General features: G+C 41.0%; 1 protein-coding gene across 1 annotated transcript; it reads left to right on the forward strand.

Annotated features, from left to right (window-relative positions):
• Nucleotides 1–8,066: 8,066 nt before the first annotated feature.
• LOC123741792 (zinc finger protein 2-like) lies at nucleotides 8,067–8,909 on the forward strand (the record flags this gene model as incomplete). The annotated part of the gene is made up of 1 exon (XM_045716001.1): nucleotides 8,067–8,909. A coding segment is annotated over one exon (843 nt), but the record flags the coding sequence as incomplete, so codon positions are not given.
• Nucleotides 8,910–18,874: the final 9,965 nt, after the last annotated feature.

Below are 18,874 nucleotides of genomic sequence, written 5' to 3' on the forward strand. Positions count from 1 at the left end.
CAGACTAGGTCTATACTGCTCCTACATGGTGTAACAATACATCATGTAGATAGATATAATGAACAGACTAGGTCTATACTGCTCCTACATGGACTAACAATACATCATGTAGATGTATATAATGAACAGACTAGGTCTATACTGCTCCTACATGGTGTAACAATACATCATGTAGATGTATATAATGAACAGACTAGGTCTATACTGCTCCTACATGGTGTAACAATACATCATGTAGATGTATATAATGAACAGACTAGGTCTATACTGCTCCTACATGGTGTAACTATACATCATGTAGATGTATATAATGAACAGACTAGGTCTATACTGATCTTACATGGTGTAACAATACATCATGTGGGGCTTTAAGGTGATGTTAGTGTGACGTATAATGTAGTGGACGGAACGCTTCTTTCAACAGCAGCAACAGGGGATTTGTAGATCAGTCAGTCTGCAGTCGCCTGCAATGTCGAACAAGCCCAATACCAAACCAATCAGGTGGTTGTTTGATGAAATGAAGCTTCAGACGTCATTGATGACGTGCTGCTGATAAAGTGATACAGGCATCGGTACACTGCTTTGAAGTTTACTGCTTAGCGATTTGGACGCAGGCCTCGTAGCTCCGGTATCAAAAGTAACATCCCTACTGACAACAAGGCAGCAGAGTCTACCGTGCTAATGCGTTCCCACTAGATATCACAACCACACAGTATATGAAAGCATGAGGTGTGGCTGACGTTTACAAGCTGGAGCTAGATACCGAGCTAGCATACAAACTCTGTAGCACATAGTGCATTGTGGGTAGTTTAGAAGATATCCGGAAATAAGTTTAAGAAATGTGTAACAACGCAAAAACATAACTGTTTGTCCTTATAGGGAACCAGATCGTGACTACAACTAGCTTAGTAAGTCTTTAAGCACACTGTGTTGTTACACGGGTGAGTAAAAACGAACGCTTCCTCCCCCTTTAACTTTTTGTCAGAAAATAAAATAAACGTTTTACTCAACTGCGTTACCCACTCCAGTCAGCAGATGGCGGTCTGGGAATTTAAGGCGATGCTGTTGGTGTGACGTATAATGTAGTGGACGGAACTCTTCTTTCAACAGCAGCAACAGTTATTAAGCCTCCTCGGTAGCTTGCTAGACAAAATAGCCGAACCAATAAAGCTCATTAGACGCTTTAGTGTATATTAGCCACTGTGTTTTAAACCCACTTCTGTCGTCTAGTTAGTTATCCGTTTTAATTTCATATTTACGGTGTTGTTGTTATTATTCAGCTAGCGGGCTGGTTAAGTTAGCATTAGCCTAGCTAGCTAACTTGTCCAACCATGCGGTCACTGAGCTACTCTCCTCCTGCTAAAGAAGATGAGGACATCACAGTAAAACAAGAAGTAGAGGGTGAGGCCGTTACTGTGAAAGAAGAAAAAGACTCGTTCAGAGTGAAAGAGGAGGAGGATGTTACAGTAAAAGAAGAGGAGGATGCAGTTTATGGAGTGAAAGAGGAAGAGGGGGAGATGACTGTTACATCGATCGAGGAGGAAACTGGACATCTGGGCCCGGTTTCCCAAACGCATCTTAAGACGTCCAATGGTTCTAACGGTGAACTTAGCCATAAGATGGTTTTGAGAAACCGTTCCCTGATTAACACTAGTAAGTACTGTCTTAAATACAGAGGCACAAACTCTGCAGTTGTTGAACTGATGTGTGGTGTTAAAGCGGAAATATTCAACAGCTACATCCATATTTAGACTTTTAAAATTATTTATGTATAACCATTGATTCTTGAAGAATATAACACATGCCTCATGAGCTTAGTTCAACTGTTGTACCCCATCAGAACCCCAAATAAGCTTTTTTTTACTCCAATGTTTAGAAATGTAAACCAACACTGTATAGCCTCAACATAGTTAAAACTATAATGTTGATATCATGGATGGTCAGTCCTTGCATCCATAGGTCTGTCTATGAATTTGAAAGTAGTTACATTTCTCCAACCCCATAATCATCTTATAACCAAAACAGTGGTGGAATTACAGTTTTGTTCTTGTATGAACGGCAGATTGCTGGGTTGTGTGGGTTTTTTCAACAGTAACAAAATGGCTGCCCAGAGGCTTGGTTTGGTAAACAGCTGAGGGATGGGGGAAGGAGGAGTGTAACCACTCAAATTTATTCATCCAGGATGTCATAATGATAGTTTAACCAGGTTTCTAGGATATATAGTATATTCTAGAATTCATCCATTATGTCATAATGATAGTTTAACCAGGTTTCTAGGCTATATAGTATATTCTAGAATTCATCCATGATGTCATAATGATAGTTTAACCAGGTTTCTGGGCTATATAGTATATTCTAGAATTGCCAGTGTAGATTTCCTGTGGAGGCAAATTATTAGAGCTGTTAAGTCATTGTATAATATTCAGCCAATTGTTTTTCATGCCATTACATTAAAGGCAAGACATACCTAGATTCAATTACATTCATGAATTGGTTTGAAACCTTTGTTTTAAACCCTTCTCAAAATTGGTGCCTTGCCGGATTTGTAAAAAATGGTTTGTCATGAAACTCTATTTTTTAAATGTATTTAAATGTAACCTTTATTTAACTAGACAAGTCAGTTAAGAACAAATTCTTATTTACAATGACTGCCTACCCCGGACAACGCTGGGCCAATTGTGCGCCGCCCTATGGAACTCCCAATCACGGCCGGTTGTGATACAGCCTGGATTTGAACCAGGGTGTCTGTAGTGAAGCCTCAAGCACTGAGATGCAGTGTCCGCTGCGCCACTCGGGAGCCCCAAAATCACTATAACCTGACTAGAGGAGCCAGTCGTCAACATAACCTGACTGGAGGGAGCCAGTCATCACTATAACCTGACTGGAGGGAGCCAGTCATCACTATAACCTGACTGGAGGGAGCCAGTCATCACTATAACCTGACTGGAGGAGCCAGTCATCACTATAACCTGACTGGAGGGAGCCAGTCATCACTATAACCTGACTGGAGGGAGCCAGTCATCACTATAACCTGACTGGAGGGAGCCAGTCATCACTATAACCTGACTAGAGGGAGGGAGCCAGTCATCACTATAACCTGACTAGAGGGAGGGAGCCAGTCATCACTATAACCTGACTAGAGGGAGGGAGCCAGTCATCACTATAACCTGACTAGAGGGAGGGAGCCAGTCATCACTATAACCTGACTAGAGGGAGGGAGCCAGTCATCACTATAACCTGACTGGAGGGAGCCAGTCATCACTATAACCTGACTGGAGGGAGCCAGTCATCACTATAACCTGACTGGAGGGAGCCAGTCATCACTATAACCTGACTGGAGGGAGCCAGTCATCACTATAACCTGACTGGAGGGAGCCAGTCATCACTATAACCTGACTGGAGGGAGCCAGTCATCGCTATAACCTGACTAGAGGGAGGGAGCCAGTCATCACTATAACCTGACTAGAGGGAGCCGACCAGTTCTGAAAGCCTTTTGCCGTACCCTCACCCTACTCCTCTGGTGATGTAGAGGTTATCCCAGGCCCTGTGTGTCCCCAGGCGCTCTCATTTGTTGACTTCTGTAACCGTAAAAGCCTTGGTTTCATGCATGTTAACATCAGAAGCCTCCTCCCTAAGTTTGTTTTACTCACTGCTTTAGCACACTCCGCCAACCTTGATGTCCTTGCCGTGTCTGAATCCTGGCTTTGGAAGGTCACCAAAAATTCTGAAATTTCCATCCCCAACTACAACATTTTCCATCAAAATGAGAGGAGTTGCAATCTACTGCAGAGATGGCCTGCAATGTTCTATCATACTTTCCAGGTCTAAGCCCAAACAGTTCGAGCTTTTAATTAAAAAAATGAATCTCTCCAGAAATAAGTCTCTCACTGTTGCTGCCTGTTACAGACCCCCCTCAGCTCCCAGCTGTGCCCTGGACACCATATGTGAATCGATTGGCCCCCATCTATCTTCAGAGTTTGTTCTGTTAGGTGACCTAAACTGGGATATGCTTAACCTCTCTAGGGGGTTTTCAAAACGTTTGAAATGCTATTACTTCAATTTCTCAAACATATGACTATTTTACAGCTATTTAAAGACAAGACTCTCGTTAATCTAACCACACTGTCCGATTTCAAAAAGGCTTTACAGCGAAAGCAAAACATTAGATTATGTCAGCAGACTACCCAGCCAGAAATAATCAGACTACCCATTTTTCAAGCTAGCATATAATGTCACAAAAACCCAAAAGACAGCTAAATGCAGCACTAACCTTTGATGATCTTCATCAGATGACACACCTAGGACATTATGTTATACAATACATGCATGTTTTGTTCAATCAAGTTCATATTTATATCAAAAAACAGCTTTTTACATTAGCATGTGACGTTCAGAACTAGCATACCCCCCGCAAACTTCCGGGGAATTTACTAACAATTTACTAAATTACTCACGATAAACGTTCACAAAAAGCATAACAATTATTTTAAGACTAATAAGAACTAATAGGACTTAAAAGGACTAATAATCAGATTAAATCGGGTACGTTTTTTATCCAGCCGTGAAAATACTGCCCCCTAGCCATAAGAGGTTAACCTCTCTAGGGGGTGTGGGACGCTACCGTCCCACATGGCCAACATCCAGTGAAATTGCAGAGCACCAAATTCAAAAACAGAAATACTCATTATAAGAATTCATAAAACATTCAAGTGTTATACATCGGTTTAAAGATTAACTTCTTGTTAATCAAACCACGGTGTCAGATTTCATAAAGGCTTTACCGTGAAAGCATACCATGCGATTATCTGAGAACAGCGCCCAGCAGACAAATCATTAGTAACAGTTACCAGCCAAGTAGAGGAGTTACACAAGTCAGAAATAGCGATAAAATGAATCACTTACTTTTGATGATCTTCATATCGTTGCAACTCACAAGACTCCCATTTACTCAATAAATGTTTGTTTTGTTCGATAAAGTCTCTCTTTATATCCAAAAACCTCCGTTTTGTTCATGCGTTTTGTTCAGTAATCCACAGGCTCAAAGGCAGTCACTACAGCCAGACGAAAAATCCGAAAAGTATCAGTAAAGTTCGTAGAAACATGTCAAACGATGTTTATAATCAATCCTCAGGTTGTTTTTAGCCTAAATAATATATAACATTTCAACCGGACAATAACGTCGTCAATATAAAAGGTAAACAAGAAAGGTGCGCTCTCGGTCTCGCGCATGAAAAATCTCTGAGATACTGAATGGTCCACTCATTCAGAGTGGTCTTACACTCTCATTTTTCAGGATGCAAGCCTGAAACTATTTCTAAAGACTGTTGACATCTAGTGGAAGCCATAGGAAGTGCAATTTGAGACCTAAGTCAATGGAATCTGTATAGGCAGTCAATGGAAAACTACAACAACAACAAATCCCACTTCCTGGATGTATTTTTCTCAGGTTTTCGCCTGTCATATCAGTTCTGTTATACTCACAGACATTATTTTAACAGTTTTGGAAACTTTAGAGTGTTTTCTATCCAAATCTACCAAGTTTACTTTGGCACGCTTTTCATCCAGAGGTGAAAATAGTGCCCCCTACCCTAGTGAGGTTAACACCCCGGCCGTCCTACAATTCAAGCTAGATGCCCTCAATCTCACACAAATTATCAAGGAACCCACCAGGTACAACCCCTAAATCTGTAAACATGGGTACCCTCATAGATATTATCCTGACCAACTTGCCCTCCAAATACACCTCTGCTGTTTTCAATCAGGATCTCAGCGATTACTGCCTCATCGCTTGCATCCGTTATGGGTTTGCGGTCAAATGGCCACCCCTCATCACTGTCAAATAGCCTTCCCTGTAGCTCAGTTGGTAGAGCATGGTGTTTGCAACACCAGGGTTGTGGGTTCGATTCCCACGGGGGGCCAGCACAGAAAAAAAAAAAACATCTATGAAATGTATGCATTCACTGCTGTAAGTCGCTCTGGATAAGAGCGTCTGCTAAATGACTAAAATGTAAATGTAAAATGTAAATGCTCCCTAGAACACTTCTGCGAGCAGGCCTTTCTAATCGACCTGGTATACATATTCGTCGCCAAACCCACTGGCTCCAGGTCATCTATAAGTCTTTGCTAGGCCGACTTCACTCAGCTCACTGGTCACCATAGCAACACCCACCCATAGCATGCGCTCCAGGAGGTATATCTCACTGGTCATCCCCAAAGCCAACACCTACTTTGGCTGCATTTCCTTCCAGTTCTCTGCTGCCAGTGACTGGAACGAATTGCAAAAATCGCTGAAGTTGGAGACATATATCTCCCTCACTAACTTCAAGCATCAGCTATCTGAGCAGCTTACCGATCGCTGCAGCTGTACACAGCCCATCTGTAAATAGCCCATCCAACTGCCTACCTCATCCCCATGTTTTTATTTACGTTTTTTTGCTCTTTTGCACACCAGTATTTCTACTTGAACATCTATCACTCCAGTGTTAAATTGTAATTACTTCACTACTATGGCCTATTTATTGCCTTACCTCCGTACTCCATTTGCACACACTATATATAGATTTTTCTATTGTGTTATTGACTGTTCGTTTGTTTATCCAACGTGTAACTCTGTTGTTTTTGTCGCACTGCTTTGCTTTATCTTGGCCAGGTTGCAGTTGTAAATGAGAACTTGTTCTCAACTAGCCTACCTGGTTAAATAAAGGTGAAATACATTTTTTTTTTTTTAATCTTAGCTTTATTGACAACACTCAAATGGATACTGTCATTAACGCAGTTCTTCAATAATTACACATAATACTTAATACTGTAGATGTTTAGTTACAGTCACATGATCAACTATCAGAAGATCCAGGAAATACTTTTCTGAATGACAGTCAAATTACAAACATCACGACATGCAACAACAACCAAAGTGCTTCTTCATTCATTACTCTGGTAAAGACAGTTATGCCGTGCTCCACGTTGGATCCAACATCCCTAACAAATTGATGTTTATAATGTGTTATTGTCTGCTTGATTTACTGTAGGGTCTCGTTAGTCCGTTTGGAAACAGAGATACTTAGCTCATAATGTGTAGAGAACTGTTCCTTGATGGATAGGCTATTGTACAACACACAGAGCTATTTTCCTATATTTGTTGTTAGGTGTAGTTATGGGTCCTACAGTAGGTCTATGTTATTGTTAGGTGAAGTTATGGGTCCTACAGTAGGTCTATGTTATTGTTAGGTGAAGTTATGGGTCCTACAGTAGGTCTATGTTGTTGTTAGGTGAAGTTATGGATCCTACAGTAGGTCTATGTTATTGTTAGGTGAAGTTATGGGTCCTACAGTAGGTCTATGTTATTGTTAGGTGAAGTTATGGGTCCTACAGTAGGTCTATGTTGTTGTTAGGTGAAGTTATGGGCCAATTTGGCAAACAGTGTACAAACCCTCATTGTCAGGCTGATGGAAAAGCCAAAGAGCATTTTACTGGTTGAAGTGTTTTTTAAGTACAAAGCGGTTGATTTGCGATGACGACACAAACATTATATTAAGCAGGAGATTCAAGCGAGCCTGACAATTATAATCCAAAGTAGTGTGAAATGAACTCATAAGCAACCTGGTAATGGAGGTTACTCCCCTGAGCAAAAATCTTTTCTCACCAGCAAACATAGAAAAGGGCCTCCAATCTTAGATGTTACTACTAATGTGAAAACAAGACAAAATATGACTATTGTTGCTCATTTTAAGACAAATGTCAAGTAATCATTACATTCATTACAGATGTCAATTGTTGTTCAACATCATGGCTACGCTGTTGGCATGACCTTTTACAGTGGATTTCTGCTGTTGTGGGCCTTTAACCATCTGTATGACTTTGTCATTCACACAGGAGAGAGACGGGACTATCGTGGATCCTCTGGGGAGCCTCAACAACCTCATGATGCTGATGAGGCAGAGAAGAGTCTCTCCAGATCAGAACTCCTCAAGAAACACCAGCAGAGACCCACAGGGAAGATAATTAACCTCTCTGACTGTGGGAAGAGATTCACCTCATCAGGCATTAAAATTCATCGGAGAAGCCACACAGTAGAGAAAGCTTATTGCTGTACTCAATGTGGGAAGAGTTTTGATACATCTAGCCATCTTATTGTACACCAAAGAACACGCACAGGAGAGAAATCTTATAGCTGTGATGAATGTGGGAAGAGTTTTACTCATCGAAGCAGCCTGATATCACACCAGAGAACACACACAGGAGAGAAATCTTTTAGCTGTGATCAATGTGGGAAGAGTTTTACTCAATCAACCAGCCTGAAATTCCACCAGAGAAAACACACAGGAGAGAAACCTTTTAGCTGTGATCAATGTGGGAAGAGTTTTACTCATCGAAGCAGCCTGATATCACACCAGAGAATACACACAGGAGAGAAACTTTCTAGCTGTGATGAATGTGGGAAGAGTTTTACTCGTTCAACCAGCCTGAAATTACACCAGAGAACACGCACAGGAGAGAAACCGTATATCTGTGATGAGTGTGGGAAGAGTTTTACTTGCTTGCGCAATCTGACTCTTCACCAGAGAACACACACAGGAGAGAAACCCTATAGCTGTACTCGATGTGGGAAGTTTTTTTTTAAATCTAACCATCTGACGATACACCAAAGAAGACACACAGGAGAGAAACCCTATAGCTGTACTCAATGTGGGAAGAGTTTTGTTCAATCTGGAGAACTGAAGATGCACCAGAGAAGACACACAGGAGAGAAACCTTATAGCTGTACTCGATGTGGCAAGAGTTTTGTTCAATCTGGCGAACTGAAGATACACCAGAGAACACACACAGGAGAGAAACCTTATAGCTGTGATCAATGTGGGAAGCGTTTTGGTCAATCTGGCCAGCTGACATCACACCAGAGAACACACAGGAGAAAAACCTTATAGCTGTGGTCAATGTGACAAGAGATACTCCGATAAAAGACATCTGATCAAACATCAGAAAATACATGAAGGAGTTGTTTCATGATATCAATGAATTAATGTCACAATGTAGAATGTTTTAACATTGTAGAAGGAGTATTTTAATGATGTCACAATGTAGAACCCTAAACGTTTGTCCCCTGTTCTATTGATTTCAACATGATATGGATATTAGCCTCAGGGGGAAAATCCAGGCTCTGAAATGGAAGAGTTACTATTTATGTGATTTAACAAAAAGTGACTAACACAAAAAGAGTTGTGTTACACTTACCACGTTGGTGACGCACTTCAATCAAAATGTATCTGGCTGTTTTCTACAAATTGTCCTCTAACCAGGGATGTACACATTATTCCCAGATTCTGTGTGGTTTTTGAGCTGTTAGTTTTAACAGGACGTGCAACCTCATCTCCCTCCTCTCGCACAAATGATTTCAACATGATATCGATGAGTTATGACAAATAAGTGTTGTGTTCCTTTGTTTAGCGACCCCTAAATTTAAATGCATCACTCCAAAATGTAGCTGACTGTCTTCTGCAGGTTGTCCTCTAACCAGTGAGGTAAAATATATCTCCATTTCCATGTGTTTTTTGTTTTGTTGTGTTAGTTTCAAGAGCAGATTCAACCTGATTTCCCCCAAATGGATATAAGATTTGTGTTTTGCATTTAGGCAGTGCATTGCCATGGATCAGAATTTATTTTGACTGCACGTTTTCCGTATTGGAGATGAGTTTTGTTTGGGCTCGTTCCAAGGGGACGAGAGTTCTAGAAGCTAGTGAGTTTTAGGAAGAGGAGAGTTCTAGAAGCTAGTGAGTTTTAGGAAGACGAGAGTTCTAGAAGCTAGTGAGTTTTAGGAAGACGAGAGTTCTAGAAGCTAGTGAGTTTTAGGAAGACGAGAGTTCTAGAAGCTAGTGAGTTTTAGGAAGACGAGAGTTCTAGAATCTAGTGAGTTTTAGGAAGAGGAGAGTTCTAGAAGCTAGTGGGATTTAGGAAGACGAGAGTTCTAGAAGCTAGTGAGTTTTAGGAAGACGAGAGTTCTAGAAGCTAGTGAGTTTTAGGAAGACGAGAGTTCTAGAAGCTAGTGGGATTTAGGATTCTATAGAAAGAAAAAGGAGAAACAAATAATCCTATTGTATATTATTATTTAGAAATAAGGTTTTTTTTCTTGTTTTTAATTGTTGACATCCAGTAGACACCATGTTTATATTCTAGAAGGTGAAGCATTGTAGTTGATTATAATGTGAAATGGAAGTTGTTTTCTGTTGGTGGTGCTCAAACTTTTCCAACAAAAATATAGGATATATTTGTTGTCTTAAGGTGTTACAGGCTTTGGTTTTTCCATTTATGTTTTGAGGTTGGACTTTAGCACGTCTAGCTCGTTAGCCCGTCTAGCTCGTTAGCCCGTCTAGCTCGTTAGCCCGTCTAGCTCGTTAGCCCGTCTAGCTCCGTTAGCCCGTCTAGCTCATTAGCACGTCTAGCTCGTTAGCACGTCTAGCTCGTTAGCACGTCTAGCTCGTTAGCACGTCTAGCTCGTTAGCACGTAGGACGCACTGATTGGTGTCACCTCGTTAGTCAGTATGTGTTACACCTGTGCTGGCTTGTCCATCTCGTTAGTGGGAAGGTGTTTCACCTGAGCTGGTCCAGGTTCTATTTAAGAGTGTCTGGCCCAGTGCTCCAGTTGTCTTGATACATGTGGAGAGTCAACACCTTTAGTTGCTCCACCTTTTTGGTTTACTTCCTGTCTTTAAGTTTGGTGTGGGTTTTTCTTTTGTTTTCCTCTTCTTGGGCAGATTTAGTGGGTCTCATGGTGGGTGTCTTTTAGGTCCCAGTTGTTGTTACTAGTCAACTTCCAGTGGACACCCCCATAGTGTCTTTCAGAGCCCCTCCTAAAAAACAAGCTTATATTTTGGGTTGGATGTTGCATCCAATTAATATTTTAATCAATGGATTTTCCTTAGAATGCTAATCTGTCTTTCAGTTGTTAATCTTATGTTTGTTGTGGTAAATATTTCTGTTTATTTTCATTGTTTTATTTTTTTTCCTGTGAAGCATCCATGTCTGAAATGTGCTGTATAAATAAAGCTTGATTTGATTTGAACATATTGCAAAACTAATGAACCCAATGACTGACCAATCAACAAACTATTGGTCCACCTTAGTATGAAAAACTGTATCAATCCCACGTTTCCAGCCTGCTGAAGGCGTGGTGGAGTGGTAAACACCACCCCCGGCTCTACCAGGGGCTTGAGGTGGTCTCCCACAGCTCTGCTTATGTCATGTTCTGTGGCCTTGCTGTTCCATTTCTTGACTGTCCCTGCAACACAGAAACACATTTAGTCATATTATATATAACACTCAAAGTAATGGATATGGAGCATCTATGGCCTCAGTTACACCTGGCACCTAAATGTGACTTCTGTCATCTGATCACTCCAAGCTGCATTAGGTTCAGATCTACCAGGATGGGCCTTTGACAAAGTCTGGATGCAGCCAGGCCACTGAATATGCATCAGCAATGTAAAGAGATGGGGTGAATGAGTGGGGAAAGGTACATTTGACACAAATGACCTTCATAATATCAAAGAACAAATGTGTGTGTCTGAGGGGAAATTAACTTTCATACAGCCAAAAGGGGTGAGAAATTACACCAATATCAGTGGACAATTTGCACTAATGTAAATGAACATAGATGGAACATATTCCTTTTTGCTGACGTGATGAACCGCTAAGGGGACATAAATATTTACCATCTAAACCATGTGTGACCTCTCACCTCTCTGGCTGTAGAAGTGTTCTTCCTAACCAGTCCCTCAACAGCTCTCTGACTGAGCTCCACCCTCACTGGGTCTTCAGAGGAGAGGAAGGCTGAGGAGGGATGGAAGGATGAATGGATCAGTCAGTCAATAAAGTGTAGAGCTGCTGTCTATGCTGTCTGACAAAATCACTATTTTAGTAGTTTATTAAAGTAAATTAGGCTTTATGACTGCTGAATACCAACTATCAATCACCTAGATCATGTATTTTCAGGTAGAGATACATCCTTGGGACTTCCCTAGCCCGTTGAAGTTGACATTTAAAATGGTTAAGGTAGGGGATAAGGTTAGGGTTTAGGGTTTAGGGTAGGGATGTCCCAAGGATCCCAGATAGCATTGACCATTGTGCATTCTTCTGTCTCTTTTACATAGCAGGTGATGAGTTCTGACTTCTGAACTTGAAAATATGAAATATCCTCATTATGTGAAATTGAATGAATCAATAATGTATGTTGATGCTAATATGATGTACAATATTCCATGATGTTTCTATATGATAACAATAGAGTAATATATTTAATATGATGTACAATATTCCATGATGTTTCTATATGATAACAATAGAGTAATATATTTAATATGATGTACAATATTCCATGATGTTTCTATATGATAACAATACAGTAATATATTTAATATGATGTACAATATTCCATGATGTTTCTATATGATAACAATAGAGTAATATATTTAATATGATGTACAATATTCCATGATGTTTCTATATGATAACAATACAGTAATATATTTAATATGATGTACAATATTCCATGATGTTTCTATATGATAACAATAGAGTAATATATTTAATATGATGTACAATATTCCATGATGTTTCTATATGATAACAATAGAGTAATATATTTAATATGATGTACAATATTCCATGATGTTTCTATATGATAACAATAGAGTAATATATTTAATATGCCATAAACTACAGTTTCACTAATTCATTTTAATTAACTTAATCATTATGACACACCCCTCACTATTGTCATTGGTTACACTAATTGCACTGTTTGTCTACATAACCTGGTTCAAGTATTCATCACATCACCCTGAGGAAGGCACAGTGATGCCGAAACGTTGGTAAATACCCATTACAGTGCCTTGCGAAAGTATTCGGCCCCCTTGAACTTTTCGACCTTTTGCCACATTTCAGGCTTCAAACATAAAGATATAAAACTGTAATTTTTTGTGAAGAATCAACAACAAGTGGGACACAATCATGAAGTGGAACGAAATTTATTGGATATTTCAAACTTTTTTAACAAATAAAAAACTGAAAAATTGGCCGTGCAAAATTATTCAGCCCCCTTACTTTTCAGTGCAGCAAACTCTCTCCAGAAGTTCAGTGAGGATCTCTGAATGATCCAATGTTGACCTAAATGACTAATGATGATAAATAGAATCCACCTGTGTGTAATCAAGTCTCCGTATAAATGCACCTGCTCTGTGATAGTCTCAGAGGTCCGTTTAAAGCGCAGAGAGCATCATGAAGAACAAGGAACACACCAGGCAGGTCCGAGATACTGTTGTGGAGAAGTTTAAAGCCGGATTTGGATACAAAAAGATTTCCCAAGCTTTAAACATCCCAAGGAGCACTGTGCAAGTGATAATATTGTGTGTGTTGTGCCAGGAAAACAACCTCTCCCTCAACGTGATCAAGACAAAGGAGATGATTGTGGACTACAGGAAAAGGAAGACAGCACGCCCCCATTCTCATCGATGGGGCTGTAGTGGAGCAGGTTGAGAAGTTCAAGGTCCTTGGTGTCCACATCACTAACAAACTATCATGGTCCAAGCACACCACGATAATCGTGAAGAGGGCATGACAAAACCTATTCCCCCTCAGGAGACTGAAAAGATTTAGCATGGGTCCTCAGATCCTCAAAAGGTTCTACAGCTGCACCATCGAGAGCATCCTGACTGGTTACATCCCTGCCTGGTATGGCAACTGCTCTGCCTCCGACCACAAGGCACTACAGAGGGTAGTGCATACAGCCCAGTACATCACTGGGGCCAAGATTCCTGCCATACAGGACCTCTTTACCAGGCGGTGTCAGAGGAAGCCCCCCACACACACACACACTCTGTTATCATCTATGCATAGTCACTTTAATAACTCTACCTACATGTACATATTACCTCGACTAACCGGTGCCCCCACACATTTACTCTGTACCGGTACACCCTGTATATAGCCTCCACATTGACTCTGTACCGGTACCCCTGTATATAGCCCCCACATTGACTCTGTACCGGTACCCCTGTATATAGCCTCCACATTGACTCTGTACCGGTACCCCCTGTATATAGCCTCCACATTGACTCTGTACCGGTACCCCCTGTATATAGTCTAGCTATTGTTATTTAACTTCTGCTCTTTAATTACTTGTTCCTTTTATTTAGTATTCTTATTTGTACTTTTTAAAACTGCATTGTTGGTTAGGGGCTTGTAAGTAAGCATTTCACTGTAAGGTAAAATTCAATTTGATTTGATAGACTCATAGTACAGAATGAATGACTGACTGCCCAGTTCAACATCAGTTCACCGTCTCACCTCATACTGTATTGGAGCAGCAGCAGCTGACTGCCCAGTTCAACATCAGTTCACCGTCTCACCTCATACTGTATTGGAGCAGCAGCAGCTGACTGCCCAGTTCAACATCAGTTCACCGTCTCACCTCATACTGTATTGGAGCAGCAGCAGCTGACTGCCCAGTTCAACATCAGTTCACCATCTCACCTCATACTGTATTGGAGCAGCAGCAGCTGACTGCCCAGTTCAACATCAGTTCACCGTCTCACCTCATACTGTATTGGAGCAGCAGCAGCTGACTGCCCAGTTCAACATCAGTTCACCGTCTCACCTCATACTGTATTGGAGCAGCAGCAGCTGACTGCCCAGTTCAACATCAGTTCACCGTCTCACCTCATACTGTATTGGAGCAGCAGCAGCTGACTTGATCGTTGATACTAATCATCATGTTTGAATCTGAGAGTAAATAGAGCCGACTACACTCTAAAAATGAAGTGTTCAACTGGAGTTGTTCTCAGATCCCCTAAGAACCGTAGGGTTCTTGGTCAATGAAAAACAGCCCCAAAAGGTTCTTCAAAGAACTTGTTAGATGGTGGGTTCATCGAGGAACCTCCGTTGTTGCTGGACTTCTTCCGGGAACTTCGCAATTACAACTGAAAACGATGGTGACAAGTTTGGATGCGACAAAAGTTAAAAAGGTTAAGTTGTGTTGATGTTTGGCTCTGAATATGTCTCGAAATAATGTATTATAATAATATAACATACTAATAATGAATAACGAAGACAATGATAGTTTTCTGTGAATATCTTCCATAACGTTACTATAGTTAATTAACGTTAATATTAGAAAGCCGGGTTTGACCGTCGGCGTTGTATGAGCTACAGTACAGTACCGTTAGCTAGCTAGCTAACGTTATGTCCTAACTAGGCACAACTAGGTTTGGATTATTCCCTCAACTATATTCATTCCCATATATTGTATATCGTTTCCATAAAGCCAACATGGCTTTACACTCATTAACGTAAGTTTCCAATCTAGAGCAGTTCTCACTTTTGTGATAATGAACTAGCTAATGTTAGCTTCGTTAACTAACTAACTAACTAACTAAACTCCCCCAACTCCTCTCATACCAGGAAGAACCCCCCCCATTTCAAATGTAGATTTACATGTATTTGAAATGTAGTACCCGGACGGAGAAAAATCCAATAAGCGTTTTATAGTTACATCGTTAGGGTAACTTACCCTAAAGTGGACACACTCCCATCAGTTTCTGAGACAACTGCTCAGACTTTGTAGAGTGTTTAATAATGCTTAAACCTCATCTTTATCAAATGATCCATTAAAGATACCAACTCAAAGCCTACGTTCGTCTACATATGGGTTGTTTAAATTGTATCTAATTATATTCCCAGTATTACTTCATCAAATCTCTAGTAATCATTATACACACATACAATTCATCATATTTTCATATATTCACAGAATCCATATAAAACGTAAGAAATTCTCAGGTAGTCACGACAACCATTCCATTTGCTTTTTCAGGGACTCTCCATAGCAACGAAGCAGCTCTCCAAACATCCTCCCAGCAGAACCAAAAATAAACTTTAGTTTCCATGACAATGACCATGGGATCCTCAACGGTTCTCTAACCTCCCAGAGACCACGGCAAAATCAAGCCTCCCAGGAACTATAGACCTTCCTCTGCTTTCTAAAATATCATTCCCCTCTCAATACCACCCCGTGATCTTCTATGATGGGCAGTGAAGGAACGGAACCCCAAGATAACGTTATAATAAAGCTTATTATCCACATGTCAATCATCTGATTAAGCATATTTCTATATGAGGAACTATAGATCTCTAGGAGGAACTATAGACCTCTAGGAGGAACTATAGATCTCTAGGAGGAACTATAGATCTCTAGGAGGAACTATAGACCTCTAGGAGGAACTATAGACCTCTAGGAGGAACTATAGACCTCTAGGAGGAACTATAGACCTCTATGAGGAACTATAGACCTCTAGGAGGAACTATAGATCTCTAGGAGGAACTATAGATCTCTAGGAGGAACTATAGACCTCTATGAGGAACTATAGATCTCTAGGAGGAACTATAGATCTCTGCTACTATCCAAACATCAGATTATGACTCAGTCACACAACTCTCATACCACAGTCACACAACTCTCATACCACAGTCACACAACTCTCATATCACAGTCACACAACTCTCATATCAGAAAATATGAAATGGGGTCCAGGTTTAAAATAATTACATGTTTAAAACAATTACAGGTGCACCTTACTATCTTGTACTATATCATAAATGGTCTTAACTAGTAAACACAGATTCTAGTTGTCATCTAGTTCACACAGATTCTAGTTGTCATCTCGTTCACACAGATTCTAGTTGTCATCTCGTTCACACAGATTCTAGTTGTCATCTCGTTCACACAGATTCTAGTTGTCATCTCGTTCACACAGATTCTAGATATTTAACGCTAAATGACCGAACCCAGGGCATACCTGGCAGCACGTTTAAAATCATTGGAATTCACCACTTCTGAGAGCCACACAGACACTTTTCAGAATGAGGTCCTTCTTCCAATAGAGTTTAACCAGGTACCGTGTTTCACACAGAACCCACAGTCACCCTGGCCCCTCACCCCTACAGACCAATCCCCACTGTGATCAATTCAGTGTCAGGACAGCTCTAGGTCGCCCGCAACCGACCAATGATAGGTGTCTGAGTCGACTGACTCTCAGATCATCCTCCACTGACTCGGCCCTGTTTACGCCTCCAAGGTGCCCCCTCACACAGGAATACACACTCAGAGCCTACTGACTGGGCCCTGTTTACACCTCCACACAGGAATACACACTCAGAGCCTCCTGACTGGGCCCTGTTTACACCTCCACACAGGAATACACACTCAGAGCCTACTGACTGGTCCCTGTTTACACCTCCACACAGGAATACACACTCAGAGCTTACGAGGATTTTCTAAAAACTCCACTTTGCGTGTTTCGCTCACCTCTCTTTTTTTTTTAAACTACGTTTGAGATGTGGTATCCACTCGGCTCGCTGCCTCTCAGATCAAAGGTGGGTCCATTTGTTCTGTTCCTGTAGTGTGGTCTCCCTGAGATCCCAAGTTAGAGGGATCCCTGGTGCACCATTTACCCAGGTCATCAGGAGTGGTCACCAAGTGAAGATTCACATCCCCATCGCCAAATGTGGTGGTTAATTTCTTTAATATCAAATGAGGAGACAAACTTATCACACAAGTCAGAGTTACTCTAAAATGAAATCTTTATTCACTTATAAGGCAGCAGGTCAATACAACACACACATACAAAGAGAATCGATTGAGTGTTCTACGATAATGATGGCTGGTAGACGAATCACCCCCAGATGATTCATTGAGAGATGAATCACCCCCAGATGATTCATTGAGAGATGAATCACCCCAGATGATTCGTTGAGAGATGAATCACCCCCAGATAATTCGTTGAGAGATGAATCACCCCCAGATGATTCGTTGAGAGCCATGAGACAAAAGTACAAAAGGTCTTTTAAAGCCAAGATGCACCCCTTTCAACCTACATGACCAACAACAGATGTATAGAACGGGTCACAAGGTTAAGATTTGTATGAAAGATACTTATAATTCTCAGCAGACAGTATCTGCTGTAGAAACAGTACTCTTTGTGTAGAGACCAGGGTCTGGCCCTGGGGTCATCTCTCCCTGGTACCATATAGAACAGAAACATTAACTCGTGCTCTGGAATGCGGTCTCTTTAGGTTTTATCACCCAAAAGACATTGTAAATCTCCTGTCAGTGTTTTCTCCCAGAGGCCCATCCTCAGTAGAACACACAGAAACAATAGTTCTAAGAACCCTCCATTCTGTTGCATAAAACAACCATTTGATGCAATAAAAGTATAATAACATAATCTTGCAATTTTGCTCTCACAGTGTCCACTGAAAGTTGACTAGTAACAACAACTAGGACCTAAAAGACACCCACCATGAGACCCACTAAATCTGCCCAAGAAGAGGCAAACAAAAGAAAAACCCACACCAAACTTAAAGACAGGAAGCAAACCAAAAAGGTAGAGCAACTAAAGGTGTTGACTCTCCACATGTATCAAGATAACTGGAGCACTGGGCCAGACACTCTTAAATAGAACCTGGACCAGCTCAGGTGAAACACCTTCCCACTAACGAGATGGACAAGCCAGCACAGGTGTAACACATACTGACTAACGAGGTGACACCAATCAGTGCGTCCTACGTGCTAACGAGCTAGACGTGCTAACGAGCTAAACGTGCTAACGCGCTAGACGTGCTAACGCGCTAGACGTGCTAACGCGCTATACGTGCTAAAGTCCAACCTCAAAACATAAAAAGGAAAAACCAAAGAATAACACTTTAGAAGTTTGCTCACCATCAACAGAAAACAACTTCCATTTCACATTATAATCAACTACAATGCTTCACCTTCACCAATATAAACATGGTGTCTACTGGCTGTCAACAATTAAAAACACGAAGA

Source organism: Salmo salar, chromosome ssa03 (genome assembly GCF_905237065.1).
Source record: "Salmo salar chromosome ssa03, Ssal_v3.1, whole genome shotgun sequence".
Lineage (NCBI taxonomy): Eukaryota > Metazoa > Chordata > Actinopteri > Salmoniformes > Salmonidae > Salmo > Salmo salar.